Source organism: Sinohyriopsis cumingii, chromosome 17 (assembly GCF_028554795.1).
Source record: "Sinohyriopsis cumingii isolate HCF-2022 chromosome 17, ASM2855479v2, whole genome shotgun sequence".
NCBI lineage: Eukaryota > Metazoa > Mollusca > Bivalvia > Unionida > Unionidae > Sinohyriopsis > Sinohyriopsis cumingii.
The window spans coordinates 108,068,497-108,088,730 of record NC_142977.1 but is presented as its reverse complement, the minus strand read 5'-3'; the positions used below and the strand labels follow the sequence as shown (position 1 = coordinate 108,088,730).

Here is a 20,234-nt window from a genome sequence, read left to right as displayed (position 1 = left end):
TATCTCAATTACGTAGAATTATAATTCCTGAAATCGTTGATAAATTTAACATCATCGATGATGATATAATAAGAAAAAAATTAATCGGATACAAACAATCTGACAAAAAAAATAAACGCGACTTTGATCTTGATGTTGAATTTATTATTGAGTTAAAACAGCAGCAGAACAATCACTGCACCAGTTGTAATTGTATAATGTTATGGCGATATTCGAGTAATGATTCAAGACAATTTACCGTAGATAGAAAAGATAATAGTCGCGGTCATACACGAGAAAATACCATGTTAACCTGTCTTGAGTGTAATCGACGTCGGGGTGCAGGCACCCTTGGCGCTAGTTAAGTGATCGAAATCACCGAAGTGATCGCGGCGGTAGTTGTGTATCCGCGGGAATTATTTGTAGTTGTTCACGTGTAAATCCACGTTGAGGAGCGGCCGAATCTAATCTGTAGATTGCAGGTCTGGAAACGCCTACATTTCTTCCAGTGGACCTTGTCACGGTAGATATTTTGTGTGTGGTAACACTCCAAATAGGATCAGTTGCTCTCGCGCTACCACCTTCAAGTTCACCAGGCTCATATAAATATCTGACTGTGACATCACCTAATATTTTTTGTTTTCCAACATCTTTTCGTTGTGTTGGTATATTTTTTTTTGTGACCGCGCTAATGGGTTTCATGTTGGTTGTTCGTGTGATCTCATTATTTAATGCAGCTATCACGATTGGTAATCTTGCAACCCATTCACGAGATCTTTTATCCTGAATAAATTCCCTCGCGTATTGATATCCAAATAACCGTTCAGCAAGTGTTCGATTAAATCGCTCAACAATTGCTTGATCACGGTGAATTGCAGTATGACCTCGTCGTATTTTGGTATTATGTCGTTTCATCAGCGATAATACTGGACCAAGAAATTCCTTACCAGGATCAACCTGTAGTAGCTGCGGCCATCGCAGACCACCTCGTTGATAAATTCGTTCAAACGCATCGGCTACTTCAGATGATGTTTTCGCCGATAGCGGCTCTGCTTCTTTATATCTACTTGCAACATCAACTACGGTTAGCGCGTACTTGTACGTTTTTCCACGCACAGTATCATGCGGTAAAAACAGAATATCAGCTTGATGAACTTCATTAGGAACACTGACATCGAAATACGAGTACTGAATTTGTTTAGGACGTGGTAGATAAATTTGCCATATTGCTTGTTTAGATAACCATGTTTTAGCAGTAGAATGTTTAACCGATGCTGCATCAGCAAGTTTATCAATTGCTGCTTTGCCTCTCCAGTATCCTCTCGGTGAATAATAAATTGATTCCATTATTAATTACCAGCCCCAATCGCTAATTTACCTTTCATCGAGGATCTTACTAACCAATTAGCTAATGATTCTCTAATATTTTTATTTTTTATAGAATTTAATGAATGAATTAATTTTACATCTGCAATATGCCTATCTTGTAGATTTTTACTTTTATAAGCTACATCATGAGCATGACAAGCTCGATCAATAGCGTTTATTGGTTCCTCGCCTGGTTTTGGTTGATCTTGATTATCGAGCCTGATATCAAGTCGAGTACCAGGACCGCAATAATTATATCCTGGTAGATGTTTTTCTCCGCTGTATTTAGCCCATGGAGCACCTGGAAACTTTGACATCAAATTAGCAATATCACCACCGTGCTTATTAGGTAAAAATGAAAATTTCTTCCTACCGCACACAGAACATTTTCCACCATACGCTATTTTTTTGTTTTTTGTTATAACCGTAACTAAATCAATAGTTGGAGTTTTAACTTTACAGCGTAAACAATATAAATTCATGTTATAATATATATGGATATAATTGATTTCTCAGCAACTCGGCAGCGAGAGCCAGTTAAGCATCATCCTGCGCTACCGAACTCCATCAGAATGATTATCATAGGACCATCTGGATCGGGTAAGACGCAATTATTACTTAATCTGATAATGAGATGGTTGAAATGGGATAAGTTGTATTTAGTAGCACCATCCGTTGATGATCAACGATGTTATGATATACTTAAAGATTTCAATGAAAACGCGCGATTACTGGATGAAGATACTGATGTTATAGAGTTTATAACCGATATTGATGAAGCACCATCCGTAGATTCCATAAACGGATTTATTAATAATTTAGTTGTGTACGACGATGTGATGCTAGATAAACAATCAAATCCAGCCAGAATATTTTCCCGAGGGAGACATAAAAATACAGACGTGATCTATGTTACTCAACGATATACACAAATACCAAAAGTGATCAGAGACAACTGCAACATTTTAGTTGTGTTTAATGGCGTAGACACACACACGTTGCGAAATATTCATCAAACCTGGTGTGGTGGTGACATGGATATAATTAAATTCAAAAATTTCTTCTCACGAGCGCAAGCTACCCCACATGGATTTATAACAATAAATTTACATGATCCAAGAACAAGATATCGTGTGGGTATTGATAAAATATTTGGGTAACAGGGGGAGCAGCAGAGAGGGTACCTACCAACGTTGGTCGTCAAAAAAATAAACAAGAAATAAATAAACACGTAGAGTACTTTATTTTTTCAGATGCTATTTCGAACTGAGGTTTTATTAGTACAATCGGTCATTGCAAAAATAAACATCTCAAGGAAAGTTCATTTGTAAAATCTGGACCTTTCTACGAGATGTTTTATTTGTTTGTTTTATTTATTTTGTCGGAATTCTATGGTCTGTTCACCCTCTCTGCTGCTTCTAATTTCACAATGACACGGGCTTTCTTGCATCACATTTGTATGACTCATCACTAAGCTTCTCCAAGTCGAAGATTGGTACTTTATGCCATGCACTACAAAACATGACCCAAACATTCAGTACAAGGATTTTTTCCTATCTCAAATTACTAGACACGCTGTGAAGTGTCGAATTTTGAATTACAGAAAATTTTAAAGTTGAATGCATTGAGCAATTAAAGTCTTAACGCATTTAAGCCAGAAAGTCTTGGTGAAGGGTCACTTGGACCTTTCTTCGTTCATCTCCCCCCACCCCCCACCCCCCCATTTCAGTGTAAACTTCAAAGGAACAGAATTCCGACCCAGTGAAATTGACCGGGGTATCTTAACACGGTCCTTAGAAAGTAAACATTTGAGCTACTAACCCTAACCGCTTGGTAGGAATCTATGTCCACTTATCATATTTTCAAAAGGAAATTGTCACGCACTGTCGTACACAGATTCTGAGCTGTCTAAATCTGACGATGGGAATTATTTCTTTGGGAAAGATTAGGGACCACCGCTTACGATTGGGTAGAATAGTTAGGGCGTACACTTTAGAGCAATCTGACTTTAAAGTGACGACCCTAGTCGAAATTCTTTAGTCTGAAAATTTCCTAGAAGAGAAAGCTTATTCGACTACGGTGAAAGCATAAAAGTGGTTAGTGCTTTCCTCGTGACACAAGAAAGGGACCAGGTGGTCGTCGTGTAAAAAGAAAGGCATGGTTAGTGCTAAGACGCACAAGTCCTGAAAGAAGAAATAGCGATAAGGTACGCAACTTTAGTTTCACGAAATATTCTATTATTTGATTGTTTGTTTTATGCAAATGTGTTGATGCTAGAGTTGTTATGCAATTTATTTTATTCAATTTCATGGAAAGTGTTGTTGCTAGAATTGTTATGCAATTTACCTTAAATTATACAGTTATTAGTTCATTGATAGAATTGATTGCATGCGATCCAAATGTTCACATGTGTAAGATTTCATATGGTTATATGAAATAACTTCGTTTGTTGTTAGGACGCTACAGATCATCGTGAGTTAACGATAATTACCTAATTATATCTGATTTTGTAATGCTTGGATAATCTTGTAGTTAAGCAATGCCATGAATTATATTTCTTTTGAATTTCATGCAATAGTAATCAAACATGTTGTGGCATATGTAAAATGATACGGTAAAATTCGGTAGACGTTCACGTGGTAATTTAAGACCTGCCGCTGGAAAGCGAGATCAATGTCCTACCGTACTAAGTCAGAATTTACGCGGTGTGTGGATAGCAACAGGCTCTGAATAACTTTAAGTGACTTGTATGTACCTCTAAATAGTGGGTATACGGAATTATGGGGTAAATTTGTCCTTTAAGAAACAGCTTCTGAGAGGAAGACGAGACAGTCCGAAGACAGGAGTACGGAGAAAAGAAAGAAAGAAGGACGAGGTCAGAATAAAAGGACCAGGAAGTCCAGGAAGGGGCAGAACATAGCGTTTAGGAAGGATGAACTAGAAGACGTTGATATACGGTCAAAGTGAATGAAGGTGATTCAATCGATCGTGGACATTGCGCTCTTTTCGCCTCTCGTTATGATGATGTAATAAATCCAAATTGGACACACCAGTTAAATTCTACTTAGATAATCTTACCTGAAGTGGTATTGCCGTTTTAATTTGTTCTGATTATATTTGTTCTTTTCTTGTCAAAAGGGGGCTCGTATTGTTTATTTCTTCCTAGTATTCTCGCTCAGTTCTCTGTTGAAATTCCATTCTTCTTTCACTCCCGCAGGGCTATAATATCGAGGGAGGTAATCCTTTGAATAACGCCAGCCAAACCCAATTAACCACCCCTCTAACTAAGATGGCGACGTTACACACGTATACATTAGAATATCCACAGAATTCCACGTGTGAAGAAATTAGGAAGTATCCAGTTTAGGAATCCATGCTATCATAAAGTTTAGTAAATACTGTACATTATGATGTCTGCTTCCAGAAACTGACTAATTACTTCCCAATAATAACTCATCATAATCAACAAATAGTCACTAAATTCTAACAAAGTTGTAAATGGATATGTGAATATACAAATAACACATACCTTAAGGTTTATTATACATTTTTAACGCTACAACATTTCTCATTTGTGCTTTATGAAACTCATTTGGCAAATTTGTCAGTTTGTTGTTGTTGTTGTTGTTGTTGTTCTAGGGTTTAACACCATTTTTCAGCACAAGATAGGCTATACATGACGGCCAGTATAACTGGTGGAGGAAGAACCCTGGAAAACCCAGGTAAGAACCACCGACCCAAGAGAAGCTACTGGCAGGCTTTCCCACGTACCCACGCTAGCCGAGCCTGGACTCGAACCCACGGAGGCAGAGGTGAGATGGCAGTGATCCGGAACGGTGAGCGCTTTAGACCACTCGGCCACTCGGGGCCCCAATTTGTCAGTTTGAGAAACCTATAAATTTTAAATACTTATAAAAATATAAACGATATGTTTCACTTATTCGAAATATTGAGAAATTCATTTTTCCCTTGTTATGTTTCTGTCGTTCCTAAATACCTTTAAAAAATTAACACTATGTGAAAATGACTGTTCGTTATTGAGAATCTAAATGTCGATAAGTCGAAATTTGATGAACTCAGAGAACTAAAGCAATTATTGCAAGTCTGTTTACTTAGTGCTCGCTTATGATCCATTAACTCTGCGTTGTATTTTACCATGTGATTGACGTGGATGGCCTTGCAAACAGTTTAAAGAGTACCTCGTTTATGGTCCATTAACTCTGCATTGCATTTCACTATATGCTTGACCCTTGTGACAATTTAGCAGACACATTTAATAGATCCATGTTTATTATAAGCTGGTAATAATACGAAATTAATGTCTTTGAAAATGTTTGGTTTCTTAGCAGTGTTGTGAGAAACTGTTCATCCTTATAATTTTTGGGGGGAAAAAGAACCCTTTTAACCGGTAGAAATTCAACAGATATCACCGTAAAAATCGTTGACGTTGCAAACAAGAATTTTAAAACTATCTACTTTATTGTATCACCATCAAAAATACATGTTCAAGAACCACATCAATGCTTTATATTTATTCTTGACAAAGTTTTCATGAATATGTATACATGAAGTATTTAATACATCTTGCATACCGGATTAATTTAAGATGATTTTCTTTCAGTCGATAGAATTTCAGTTAGCCAAAGCCTCGGGTACAATCAAATTGTTTGTTTTAAACGGATGAAAATCAAAGACTGTCATATTAAGAAGGATATTAAAAGGACTTAAGACTGTTTAGACGGATAAAGATATCGACTGTTATTTACAAAAGCAGTCATGATGATAGTCAAACTTGAGCACATTCGTAGTCATATTGCTACAACATAACTTTATTTCAGATAATTAAAACCATACAACAAAGATATGCATCTACGTGTGTATTATGATAATGGCAATGAATTCCAAAACTAATGAACGTATACATTACATCAAATTCACTATCTTTTTTACGGCTAACAAGTTTTTGCAGATTTCGTGGTAGCAAAATTTTCAAGCACGAATTCAGGAATCATAAGAACAATGATCCTTCTTTGGAGACAACAGAACCAATTTCCCAAGCCACTGATTTGCGTACCAACCAAAATGCTTTTCTTCAAACAACCTTTAAAACGAATAATTTCACGCATCTTCTTTGATTTAGTCCTTGCCAAATAACCAAATGATTAACGTGTTCTATGAAATAAAATGGTCATGTAGTGAATTTTGCTAATAAATGCTTACTTTAGAAGGTCAAGTTGGCTGTAAGTGTGTCTAATTAGGCTTAATTGTAGTGCTGTTTACTTCATTTGATAATTTTGTGGGGGAATAAATTGAAGGCTCTGCTCTCCACAACGTAGAAATGATCAACATTGCAATTAGTAATTATTAGGATTGACATATTTCGACTTAATGTACACTTATAAAATTTAGGGAAAATCCATCAAATTACTAAGTAGATGTTTAGTCACAGGAAAATACACTTGGATGTGACGTATTATATGACGTATGTTCATTGCTGTACTTGTCAAGAGGAAACAACACCCTGAGATAAATTATTCACTTCCGTCTTGTACATTTCATGTGATACTATCCTTGCTTCTTCTCGTGTGAATTAATTTTTCTCAGCTAATTGCACCCTACCTCCACTTAACTCTCTGATCATGTGCCGGCAACACAAAGAGGATATTTTATTTTTCTACATCAATAACGGATATATTTCGTCGTGTGGTACAAAACAAATGTGGTATTTTAACGAGTAACTTCGCCACTCGTTAAAATAAATCGTTTTTGTACCACAAGATGAATTATATACGGCATTAACATAGAAACATTTTTAGTTTTATTATATACCAAACGTGCTCCGAGTCGAAGCTTCAAAGATTAAATTCACTCTTCCGCACACGACCTCCACCATTTCGTAAGTTCACCCCACTTTCAAGCGCATGTATCGGCTGATCGTAAAAATATCAGCCATTTGAGATAACTATTCATTTGGAATGAACAAATCTCTTGCAATAAATACCATTTTGGACATTTTGTAAACTATTTTACCCTATCTGACCACAAAGGCCAGTCTAGTTGCGCGATGATACATGCCGGGTTTTTCCCCTGTCAAAATAGTTAAAGGGGCAACGCTTCGTAAAGACACAAACAGTGACGAATCAAATAAATTTGGCAAATAATAATTTCCGCGTCTGAGAAGTAATGCAGTTTCATGTATTGCTCAAAGTCACAAGATGCTTATCCTTGCTGTAAATACCAGTTCAAGTGGCTCACACACTTAAGTGTAGCATGACAAGGTTGGAATGTTTGTTCACATGTCAAAAATATTGGGATTAAACAAATATAAACTATATAAAACAAACTGTAAAATTAAGAGGGGATGAATATTGTACAAATCGCTTAATTGACTGATGATGCATGTCCTTGTATATCTAGAAAGACTATTGACATTACTAACTAAAGCTTGCGATTTTGCGACATGTACCATGAACGAACAACACTGATAGTTTGAAACGTTTTATCTAAACATAATATATTTTACAGGATTTTCATTTAACTTAAGTACTTCTCTATTTGTGGACACCTCTCAACCTCGCCCCAGCACAAAGAAACGAGAAACCACTCGTCCCAGCACAGAGAAACTACTCACCTTAAAAAGAGAAAACCGTTAGAGCTTTAGAGATGCTCATTCTTTTTCCAGATACCAAAGGCTTATATGTCTGTTTTTCCCTGTGCATCCGAACGTTTTTGAATGGATATTTTTCCTAATGAAAACAAAAAAAAAAATACTGTTGAAGACAATTTCGACTGAGGTTTACATCTGTTTTCTGGTTTGGTTTTTCATTTCTTCATATGGAACCGGTTGACTTTCTCAAAAAGGAGCATACTTGTATTTTGGGATTTTTGTTACTGATGTAGATCAAAGCCTTCTATCCCCCATGACTTCATCCTCACATTACACGCGAATGCATGCAAACCCATAACGCGAAGTTACCACGAGGATCCCCGGCAAGAAGAAAGTCACGCGTGGTAGGAAAACAACATAGATCAGTAACCAAACAAACCCCTATTATCATACTTCTTGATACGAAAAACATACGATTGATGATTATGGTTCCTAATCCCGGAAACATACGAATTTGCTCCCATAAGTGAACTTCTTTTAAGGCGCATCAGTCAGGTCATTATTATTAATTGTGACTGTACCATATATGTGATGACATTGCTACAAGAATATGATTATTGATCGTTACTATACAGTATATAAAATATGCTGCTGATATTCTTTCTTAGTGTAGCTTTGTTTTATATCGATTGTAGCTATATTTTGTAGAGACTTTAAACCTTATATAATGACAAAAACATCATAGATTGATTAATGAGCGTATCTAATGGTGGATTCACATTGTACGAACAATGGAATGCTTCGAATGCCACAAAGATTATTAAAACGCTATTTCACGTGTACGCGTCTTACAGATTTGTAAAAGAGACTCAACAGATGTACAGTTTTTCAAATACTTATTCGGAATGTCCCAAAAAAGTCATTGACATAGGGATTGCATTGGAAGAAGAACGACGTAACTCGGTCAAGCTTGTCACAATAAGCGTGAAAAGTCATAGCATGATACTGTGCAAGAAAACTTCAAGTCTCTGACGTTAGCCGTGTCGCCAGTAAGCGATCCTTGGAGGAAGATACTGAAATGAAACGTGAAGACACTGACATTAAAATGAAGTTAGCGAGGATCACCATATTTAAAGAAATATTTTAAGTATTAATATACATATGGCATCCATACTCAATAAGCAACGAGAGATTTATGAAACAGTTTCTATATCCAGAGAAGCAAAACCATAGCCGAGATATATAAACACAACAAAACGTTTAGAATTATTGAATTTGACGTTGTGTACAGAAGTATGCGGGTAAACAGTTATGAGTTCTTTTAGCTCATTTAGGCCGGCATTAACTTAAAACACATTTTACACAAGTTTGTAGACTTATTTATTACTCATTATACAGATTGCAAGCCTGCTTATTTACAGGACCTTCGTACAATATTTCAGATTACCATAAATGACGAACTTACTCTTCGTAGTACTGTATTGTTACTGTAGAGGTCTCGTAGAGTACCTTAGGTTGGGGTGGGGTGTTCCCAGTATTATTTTTAATTATTACAGAAGACCCACCCTGGCTCGTTTTTGTTAGAAATTGAAGTAGTGATAGAGATGCAAAGCTCCGAGCCCCCAGTCAGCGATGCCGACAGTTAAATTACTGAATACACAAAAGGTGAAATTCAAATAAACATCAAATTTAATGCCATTCAATTACAGACAGTCCTTCCTCAAATGAAATTCAATATTCAAAACCCTATCACTCGTCTTTCACTCGACCAAGTGACGGCCTATTTCATCATCTCACTTAGTATGATAGATTTTCCTCCTGTCCTGTGTTTCTACTCATCTGTAGCATTTCTTGACTGGTACCCAGGACGCCTTTAGCCCAACAACCACGTCCTTCACCCTTCCACTTCCTCCACTTCCGTTCTCTCCTTTTCTTGTCTCCCAGAGACTCGGGACCAACTGTACCAGGGTATTTCCTTCTCTGTCTCCTACAGCTCCTCCGGTCCCTAAAAGCTTCCTGTCCGAAGCTCCTTTGTAATTCCCAGAATAACAATGTTTCCCGCAAATTTCGAATGACGTCGGAGTAGCTTATAACTTCCTTATGTAATTCACGCAAGATGGTTTAGCGACTACTGACGTTTAGTTTCAAGACACTAGATTTCAACTTGCGATTCCAATGGTGGCCACGCCTTGCTCAATTCCGAGTGGATGTCGATTTATCCATGGTCTACATAATTAGCAGACATTGCCCCCTCCCCGGCAGTCTGTCAAGGGTGGATTTACAACCCCCACGTAATGTTCCTTTGAGCCCAACACCGGCAATTCATGCCATTTACCTGTGAATCACACGCAGCCAAATAAGGCGCCAGTAACAAGTTCCTATGGCCATGTTATATACAACTGGCTTCCCACCCGTGCTTTTGATGTCGGCTTACACTATCGTAACATAAGCCGGCCGGCCAGCTGTGTACACATCGCTTTGACACTCATTGTTCGCAAGGCTGACACTCGCAACATTTATGAAGCGAATAATTAGCCTCAGGGTCTAGCATATACATGATGCAATCTGGCTATTGTTCCTTATTTATAACGTGACAATTACCTAATTAAATAAAGATTCCGGATATATAAAATGATCAATGGTATTAGAATGCAACCAGTTCAAAGGTGTATACCTTGGAAAATATCAACTATGCAACAGAACATGCCATTATGAATTCTGTAAATCCCACTTGCTCGCGTTACGTGCTGATTTCAATGCTCGACCATGCCTTAAATGTGGTATCGGGGTAAAGTCGCGTCCAACATGCTGATCTGTTAACGAATAGTATCGTGCACGTAAGCAAGGACTCGCCAGCGCAACAAATACAGAACCTCTTGTCTTAGAAACAAACGACGACGTCAACGATACATAAGTCGATGAAATGATTGCCAGGATTGAAGTGATTGCAGCTACTGATTCTGGTAAAGTAAAGATATTATAAAATATTATTGACAATAAGCAATAAGATAATGATTCTCCGATATATACTAGCATGCCGACTGAAAACTAATTCAAGCGAAATTCGCGACAGTGTGGGATACAAGCGCAATAAGAAAAGCCGAGATGCATGTAATCTTAGGACTCTCCACAGTTAAGCAGCGTATGACTGTAAGTAACTTCGCGAAATAGCATCGCAGTATTATATCAAGATTCCTACACGAATCAGGTACACCGATGGTGGTTGGCGACGAATAGGAGCGTCACCGCTGTATTTCATCTCTATCGCCAATGAAGCTGCCGCAAAAGCACCACGACTGCAAGTCACTGAGTTTGAGTTACATAAACGTCGTGGTGATTTAAGGGATTTAAAATATTATCGGAACATTATTCCGACCAAATACGAGCCAGGTAAAGGCGAGGTGAAACTTCTTGCAAAGATGCGTCCGGGCAATATATTAACGTTACAGCATACAGAAACCTCCTTGGTTAAACTGAAGATTCTTCTACGTGTGTACTTGATTATGCCGCTTACTGTGACAGTGAAGATGCTTTAAAAATCACAAGCCAGTGGAATCTCGTGGAATCTTCAATCGTAAAAACATAGATGTGCTCTATACAAGAACAATACGCACACGTGACCAAAGTGATCCGAGAGAACTTCAGCATGTTCATTATATTTCTTGGTGTTGATGCTCATGGCCTTGCAAACATTCACTGAACAACTCGTGAGGTGAGATTGGGAATATGGTTGTACGGGTCATCGGAACCTGGATAGTTTCCTCACTATTGACCAGAACTTCCTAGGGAAACTTTAACGCAGATCTGGACATGACAATTTAAGCAACCATAATAAATATTACTTCACAACCTGAGAGTGACACCAAAGCAAGGCATGGAGCGCGACGCCACAAAGCTTCCCGCGAATAATAGGAACTAATCCGTAATGATATAGTCAGTCGTAAATGTAGCAAAGATATATTACAGTCCTGAAAGACTGCACGGAAAGATCTCACAGAGGGCTTCTAACAAATGATTGTACCGCTGATAAAATCCACGCGAGAAACCTTGGAAGATTTAAAGAAAGTTGCGAAAACATATTGTGACTACGATAGGTCCGGTTGTTAGAACACCACGAGCTACTGAACACCTGCCAGCGCAGATGGAGATATTCCAAGAAGTCATATGGACCAAGTGGGGAGTCAGGGAAATTATTGACTTTAATGAAGCTTGTGGCGAGTACTGTGAAGATTATAAAAAATAAGTTAAGAAGTTAGCAGAACGTTCACAAAAGTCTGTGTCACAATATACAAGAATTCTAAGAGGACAAAAGGAAGAATAGAAAAAACCAAAGGACGTAGAAATGACTTGGTGGACCGTATAACCCCCCACGAGTTTATGAATTTGTTAAAAACAATCGTAGGGTCAGTCCGCGTAGGCAACAGCGTACCAGACGTCATCAATGAAGCCACATTGATTTGTCAGTGGTTGCTCACCAAAGACGTCATGGACCCACGAACGTATCGCGTGTTGATGCGCGAACAAACTGAAGATATCCATGATATACATAACACTAATGATGAATGCTGAGGCGATTCTTTGCAAAATCAATGCTGTAACGAAGTGTGTCGTTGCAAATACAATCAAGAGTGTTAACTCTTTCATTTACACTGCATCAACGAAACCAGAATTTCATTTGGATTTCTCAACAGCAATCATCGCTGAGGAATGTCACGCAATCGAGATTGGACTAGTGTCGTTGCGAACTTATTACAGTTGCCTAATATCTGACTGCGATCGTGTTGGTCCCTGGCGCAAATAATTCGCTTGAGTTATAAAATGGGCCCCTTTCCGCCGCCATTGCCCATCGCCCCGGTGGTTACAGATGGACTGATGTGATCCTCTCTGACAAGACTCTGGTGTTGGCAGAAACATGTGGCCGAATGAGTTCATTGACGAAACAACAAAACATCCGTAACATAATAATTTAATCTGTTACTTTTTTTAAAAAAACAAGTCCTATCAAGAAGTTAAAGTTCACCTTATACCAAATGAGTGTGCGAAAATAAATGCCTCGCCATTAACCAATTTTGATTTACTCGCTATGGCAAAGTCAGTTTAATATTTCGAGGAGACTTTCTGCGGGATGAACTTGCACCGAATATCCTCCGCAAGTGGGAAACTGTGATTGTTTATCTGGATTTAACAACAGCACCTGGAACTGCTTTGGGTCGAATACTTGGTAACGCCTCGACATATTTTGTATTTTGCGCCACCACTTTAAGTTGCTGTTTTATTCAACGCTACCGTTGCAAGCTCGGCTGGACGGCCCCAGACACGTATATCTTATCACTAAAGCACTACGTGCACTCGAGCGTTCACCAACACCAAGCGAGCTTTATGATTTAAATTGTCGCTTAAAAAATACGCTTAACATTATATGAAACGCCGATTTATATTTATTGACGTGAAGTGGTAGCAACACGACGCGGTGCTTATGTAAATCTGATCAAGTTTGTCACCAAAGCGGATTTTACTGAGTTTATCAAATGGGTTATTATTCACGTCGACACGCGAGTGCTTGTGATTTCCCAATATCAAACTGGAAAACTTAAGACGTCTAACGTGGATATTCAAAATTATGTTGTGAGGCTTCGAGGCGCCGTCGCAAAAAACTGGCCGAAACAGGGACTCTGGTATGCCGGTTGCGTTTATCAAAGACTACGTCGACACAAATACGGTATCGAAATATCAAACGTCTGGCGATAAAATGAGTAGAGACCTTATTATGAACGGAATCGAATTCACAAGATTCCTGAGCCCACAGATGATACTGATGCTGCAACAATGCTATGTAAAAATGAAAATCAGTTCTATCAAGGTCGTGGTTGGTAACAACAAGTTACCAAAAAGTATAACGGCGTATGAACCACCACAACCAGTACTTTGCGCATATCATCTATCAAATGTAGATATTAATATTTTTATCCTAGTGGTCTCTTTAGACATGCTGATGATAGATATGGATATTATTTCTTTATTATGCACATGTCTGCTATTATATGGGCTTTCTTGGTATTCGATTAGTATCACAAAGACAATCACTCAAAGATCCTAATACTTTTGAATTTAAATACCAGAATCTATGAAGTGGTTATTCAATTCAGTTCTCAATGACAAGTCACTAAAACGTTTATCAGTAACAGGCTCCTAAGATGAATAAAGACAAAAGAATTGAGACACGTGGATTAAATATTGCAGATGAAGCGGTATTATACGTCTTTGGCGTTTATGTTCAAGATTTTTTTTTTATTACATATAAGATATGGATTCTGAACGCGGTAATGATGTTGCGGAATTCGTCGACGGAGTGTTGAAGCAGCTGGCCGCCAGTGATGCCAACATTGACAATAATTTGGTTCCACTTGTCGCAGAATATCTGCTTCAAAAATTATGGTACTAACAATAGATAGCGCATCAATATATTTCTAAGTGAACGTGGTGTTAGGCCCCCGGAACAAACAATTACCGGAAACGTAATATTCCCCCAAGCACATATTTTCTATGATTGCAAGGCAGTTGTACAATTAAAGAAAGGTAACTGGTTTAAATTGTGTGTGTGCGAATAGCACCTACACAATGCCAGTTTGTTGAGCAATTATACTTCGCGACCAGATTATTAATATAAATAATTATGATGGACCCTCAATGTTACCAACTGAAGCTGCGAGATAAAATTGCATAGAGAACGGCTCTACTCGTGAAATATAAACGCGTGTGTGTCGTTGTAGATGCTATTTGTGGGATCATCTCAGCTACCACTGTTGGCTTTGGTATTGGTCGAATTCTAACCATAGCAATTATCATAGGTACAACAATCTAATTTAATGAGGGGGTGTATCGACAGCTATTGATGATAAACAATTAATATGGCTGAGTTCGTTATAGTGTTGTCGAAAATGGAAAACAATCGACGTCTCCATATATACAAAACCGTGGTATTAACAACCCTGATTACAGGCAATGAAAATCGAATAAATGTTTGTCAGCGCCTAACAACGATTGCATTGGGGCACCTCATGATACCTTCACTTATGGGCTATACTCGTATGGCTTCGGAATTTGGAATCACAATTATCACTCGTATGGTTTCGTAATCAAGTTGTATGATAATAGCGGTTCCTCTGGTTACCGGTCAAAGTTAAAGTCTTCCACCCCACATGGCCTTTTTATGGCGGGGCGCCTAGTGGCAACTTTGCCTGCACTCGCGTGTGATGTGAGGGCAACGTCATGGAATGGGGTAGATAGAAGCCCTGGCTGAGGAACAGTAACAAAATTCCAAATCTCTGTTATCATACTACTCTCCGACGAATACAAATCAGCTCTTTAGTAACACAGGAGTTGCTACCCTTTCGTTCATGAAATACCTCCGTATGATCACTATATTGTGAAAACATAACAACCATTTCAATTTATATTTTAACAACAATAAGTATGACAAAAACTACATATATTCTTATATTTATTTGAAACAATTATTACATGGTTAACAATTATGTCTTTAACATCATTTTAAGCTAAGAAAATGCACTTTCAGCCAGCTACTGCACCTTAAACTATCAACTATGAGGAGGCAACCCTTGATACAAGGGAAGGAACTTAAACAAAACACAAAACAGAATCGTATCCATATCTAAATGTAAGTAATGATGTTGTAATAATTAATACAATGGAAAAACCTGAGCTTTCTTCCCTTTCTTGTGAAGTGAAATGCTTCACAAATAAAGTTTATAATATTTGAAAGAAACTAAGATGTTTTTGAATAAATAAATAAAAGATTATACTAAGGTATAATAATTTTATTTGTATATATTATCTCAGACAATATGTAACTTTACACCAAATTTCAGAAAGACTGTATGCAATACAGGGTTCCTAAAGAAGAGGGGGAAAAGGTATATAAAAAAATTAACTGTATTATTGTCGTGCTCTTGTTCGTGACTGCAGCAAAGCAAACAGCAAAGGACACAGAATAGTCACAGCAGAAACTAGTAGCAGTGGCTGAAGTCAACTGACCACAATGATAGTGATGATTATATTGATAATAGTACAAAGATTTTTGTTCCTTTCACAACATTAAAAGCTGACCACCACCAACAAGAGAAACAGTAGTGCAAGAAGATTGGTTTGGTGTTTAACAGCGAAGCAACACATATAGGCAGGGCCAACACGGGGGGTTGGGGCAAGTCTGGGCCCGTTAGGGGGCTCGGGCCGAACAAAAAGTTTTAATTTTATAAAAGAAAAGTTTTGTTTGAACAAAAACTGGAAGAGGCCAGAGTATTTCTTACCCCAGGGCCCGCGATCGCTCTCTACGGCCCTGCATATAGTTCATTTAGTTCCGAGGCAATTGGGGTAAAGTGCCTTGCCCAGGGACACACCACGGTTTCTGACACGAGCTGATCCGACGGTATGATCTTAACTCGCATCCGTCTGGCAAGTAAACCACTTGGACACCACATCTCAACAGTGTTACAAGTAGATGAACAACAACAACAGAAGGAGGTATGTTGTAGTCATAGAAGTGAAACATTTAAGGGTGTTATGATGCGGTGATGAGTAGGGCAGTGGTGCGAGAATACAGACACAATCATACGTGGAGGTTTTATTCACTCTTTATCACGTCTAATTTATTATAGGTTCGTCAAACCTGGTGACTTTTTGTATTACTGCCAATTTTTCTAACATATGAGCACAAATTACATCGAATATATTTTTTTTCTACAATAACAAATGGATTATATATATATATATATATATATATATATATATATATATATATATATATATATATATATATATGTAGATACATACATATATATGTGTGTGTGTGTGTGTGTGTTTGTGTGTGGAAATACAAATATACTATAACCTGAACTATAGTGTCATGTTTGGAAATAATAATGCTCACTGTATACTTTGAAAAAGTAAATAAAAAATAACTAAGATATGGTACGAGTGTCTATATAAACAATTATGAGATCTTCTTATGATTTTCGTTTACAAAAAACAAAAGCATGTTAATTCATTCTTATCCTAGTCATATGAAAAATGTTCTATCTTGAAAGCATCCCGACTGGACTAATGTAGTCTCAGCAAAACAACGTGTGTGAGGGTGGGGGCATACATGGTAATATCAAATAAAGAAACAGTAAAAACTTTGTCAATTGCATTAAAAAAAATATCGCATCCAATGACATAATAATGAAAAGTCTCGGTTACAAAAAAAATATTATTGAATGTTACAAGCATGTGCTAAAATGAGTTATAAAGTTCTGTCACTGAATTGCATAAACACATTGGTACATGAAACTTCTCATCCTTTGTAAATGCGTTCTCTTAAATTATTTAGGAGAGAAAACATCTCTTCTGTATATTGAAAGACTGCATGTGACAAATAAATAATAAATTGATATATATTTTTCTAGCTGAATGATGAAACTATTGTACGAGGTTATAAATGTATTCGGAGCAAATGGGGCGGGGAGAGGGGAGCAGTCGGCGCTAAAATCCCCATAAAAATAAGTGCGTAACAACCGGAACGCTTCCTTGAGCAAGTTTTCTTTACAGTTAGATGGTTCAATTTATTCTCTGCAAACGCTTAAAATGCAGATGCTTCCGGGTCTCCCATGGAGGTCCATCACATAGTTTCTCAACTACTTATTTAACCACCACCACCGCCCCCCAAAAAACGATATTTCTAGATCCACCGCTGGTACCGTGTAATTGTATGAGCGCTGGGATTATATTCATCAAAGAAGGTTGAACTTTCTACAATAGTGCAGCATGTCTATGTATATACGACGATTTCAAGTGTTTTAGCTTTTTCTTTTCTCTTTGTTTTGTATAAATGGGGTGGTGGTGGCGGAATAACATCTTCTGGTACTATGCAGCTTGTATTGTGCCGATGTGCTGCTACCCAACCCACCAAGCCCCTGTCACATATAAACTCTCTCTCTCTCTCTCTCTCTCTCTCTCTCTCTCTCTCTCTCTGTTCGGATCACTCCCTCTTTTATCCTGATGTATACAAGAAGAACAGCACAATTAATTATCAAAATACTACTGAGTTATCAAAACAGAAAGTACTGGAACTTCAAGGGAAATTTGAGGCAGCTGTGGATTACCATGCTTCGTCAGAATTGTTTCAGTGCCAACTTTCCAATGGCCACGTTTCTTACAGCATCGAAAAATGATCTCCAACTTATCGTGTCTCTTGTTGCAAATTTATAGACGAATCCGGCCTGTAAATTAAATAACATTTGGTGTATTCGGAAAACTAGACATCATAAATATATTAACTTTAACTTTTCCTAAACAGAAATCAATAAGACACTCTTCTACGTAAAGTATCTACATGAGAACGTTCTCATCTAACATCTAACAATAATCTGAACAATTATTTTGACTTGTGTTGTCGAGCAAAGCGTATTGATGGGCTAAGATTTAAAACAATTGTGATACGTGTTGTTATTGTTACTGCCACCCATTAATTACTTTGACTCTCACCAACATTCTAATAATTATGGGAAAACATGTCCCGATCTCTGAAAATGTTATAGAAGGCAATAAGTACAAAATGGTGGGTTGAAACTCTACTTTGAATAGTTAGGGATCGTGGTATCGTGGTATTTCTTTCTTTTTTCTCGGGGGGGGGGGGGGGCAGGGTTTTCTTTCGATCCAGATTTTTGCTTTTACACCTCGAGATAATTATTTTGCAACTAATAAAATGAATATATATGTTTGGCGAGGAGGTGGTTCCATCAATCAGCAAGATATTTGCGATCCAGAATTCTTTCTCAACACCCACCCACAAATGAATTAGTCGGTACCGAAGATTTTTCAAATGTAAAATGTTCATGATTTATAAAAATGTGGAGATTGGCTAGAATATGTAAACATAAATTATGCAACTTAGTAGATTTAAGTAATCACTGCCAAAGTTTCAAACAAAACATGATTTTCCCAAATAGAATTTCGTTGTGGTAATGTACAGTTTTAATAAAGGTATTATTTGAAAAAAAAATTATGGGTTAAATATGTACCACGAGGCATATCTGTTGTTCATGGACAGGCATTAACCTGGATCTTTACTTTCAGAATAAATGCTCGAGCTACGATTCGATTGGATTCGATGGGATGGATGAATAAACACACACACACACACACACACACAGATACATACATACATACATACATGTTTGGTTTACTTACCCAATCACCATTTTTGTTCATCCATTCCAAAATATGCGTGCAGACAAATTCAGAAGTCCAGTCTATAACGTAATTAATCTGCGATGGATCATTTCTTTTACAGCATTCAACTGACATTATGCTGGCAAAAACTAGGATAGCTACAAATTTGCTCCAATGCATTCCTCCTTCGCAGATAGAAGAGCATGCAACGTGCACGTTCTTCTCGGTAATGTGCAAGTCATGGCATATTGTCAAAATATTTTGCAGTCTCTGAGAGTCATGGTTACTGTATTCCTTGCATACTCTCGAGGCCGTTTCTATGACCCTCGGGTCTTTGACGCCTGTCTTAATGGGATACCCTGTCCATGGTGTATATCCATTCTCCACTAACCTGTCATTGATACATGCCAAAAGAACATCCTGAAATGAGGTACAGTTCTCCATATCCTTCTCGGTATAATAGGTCTATTCCCGCAGTATTGACGTGCACTTCAAAATTCTCATTTCGCTTGTTGCACAGTGGCTATATACACTCGGCGTGTTTATTTTTAGACGTAAAGATAAACAACGCATTGTCGATATATCCTTTCCAATTGTTTCACACGTATTTAAATTTTCCTTTTGGAAAACCTAGGTTTTCTTAATTGGATATCGCATTTTATTCAAAACAAAAACTTCTGGAAAGATAGTGATGCATTCTTTGCGAACCAAACAAAAAAAAATGTTGGTAAACAAACATAAAGGTTACCTTAGCATGTGTGCTGCACTGTAACAATTTAGTTAATACAACCTCAGATCTGAAGTTATAGATTAACAGATGTATATGATTTTTCTCTGTACGAATAACGAAAGTGAGTTATAATCCGACCGCGTGTTACAAATCACACACATCTCACCTCTGTCCGCGCGGGTTCGAGTCTCGGGCTCGGCCAACGTGGATATGCAAGAAAGCTTGCCAGCAGCTTCCCGTGGGTTGGTGGTGCTTTCTGGGCTCTTCCTCCATTCACTATACTGCCGGCTATGTACAGTTTATCATGTGCTGAAAAATGTC

The 20,234-nt window shown here is 37.7% G+C and overlaps 1 protein-coding gene across 4 annotated transcripts in view; it reads right to left on the bottom strand.

Annotated features, from left to right (window-relative positions):
- LOC149779639 (apoptosis regulator Bcl-2-like) overlaps positions 1–19,872 on the bottom strand; it is an 88,320-nt gene extending 68,448 nt beyond the window's left edge. Inside the window, exons 1-3 of one of the 4 annotated variants that reach the window (XM_089940446.1) lie at positions 19,202–19,872; positions 18,115–18,231; positions 7,833–8,093 (exon numbers count right to left, since the gene is read on the bottom strand). In XM_089940446.1, the coding sequence (XP_089796572.1) occupies positions 18,124–18,231; positions 19,202–19,627 (534 nt within the window). In that variant the 5' untranslated portion in view covers positions 19,628–19,872 and the 3' untranslated portion in view covers positions 7,833–8,093; positions 18,115–18,123. Of the gene's footprint in view, positions 1–7,832; positions 9,028–15,442; positions 18,232–19,201 lie in introns of those variants that run through there. The other 3 variants (XM_089940445.1, XM_089940448.1, XM_089940444.1) reach the window with 3 other exon arrangements.
- Positions 19,873–20,234: the final 362 nt, after the last annotated feature.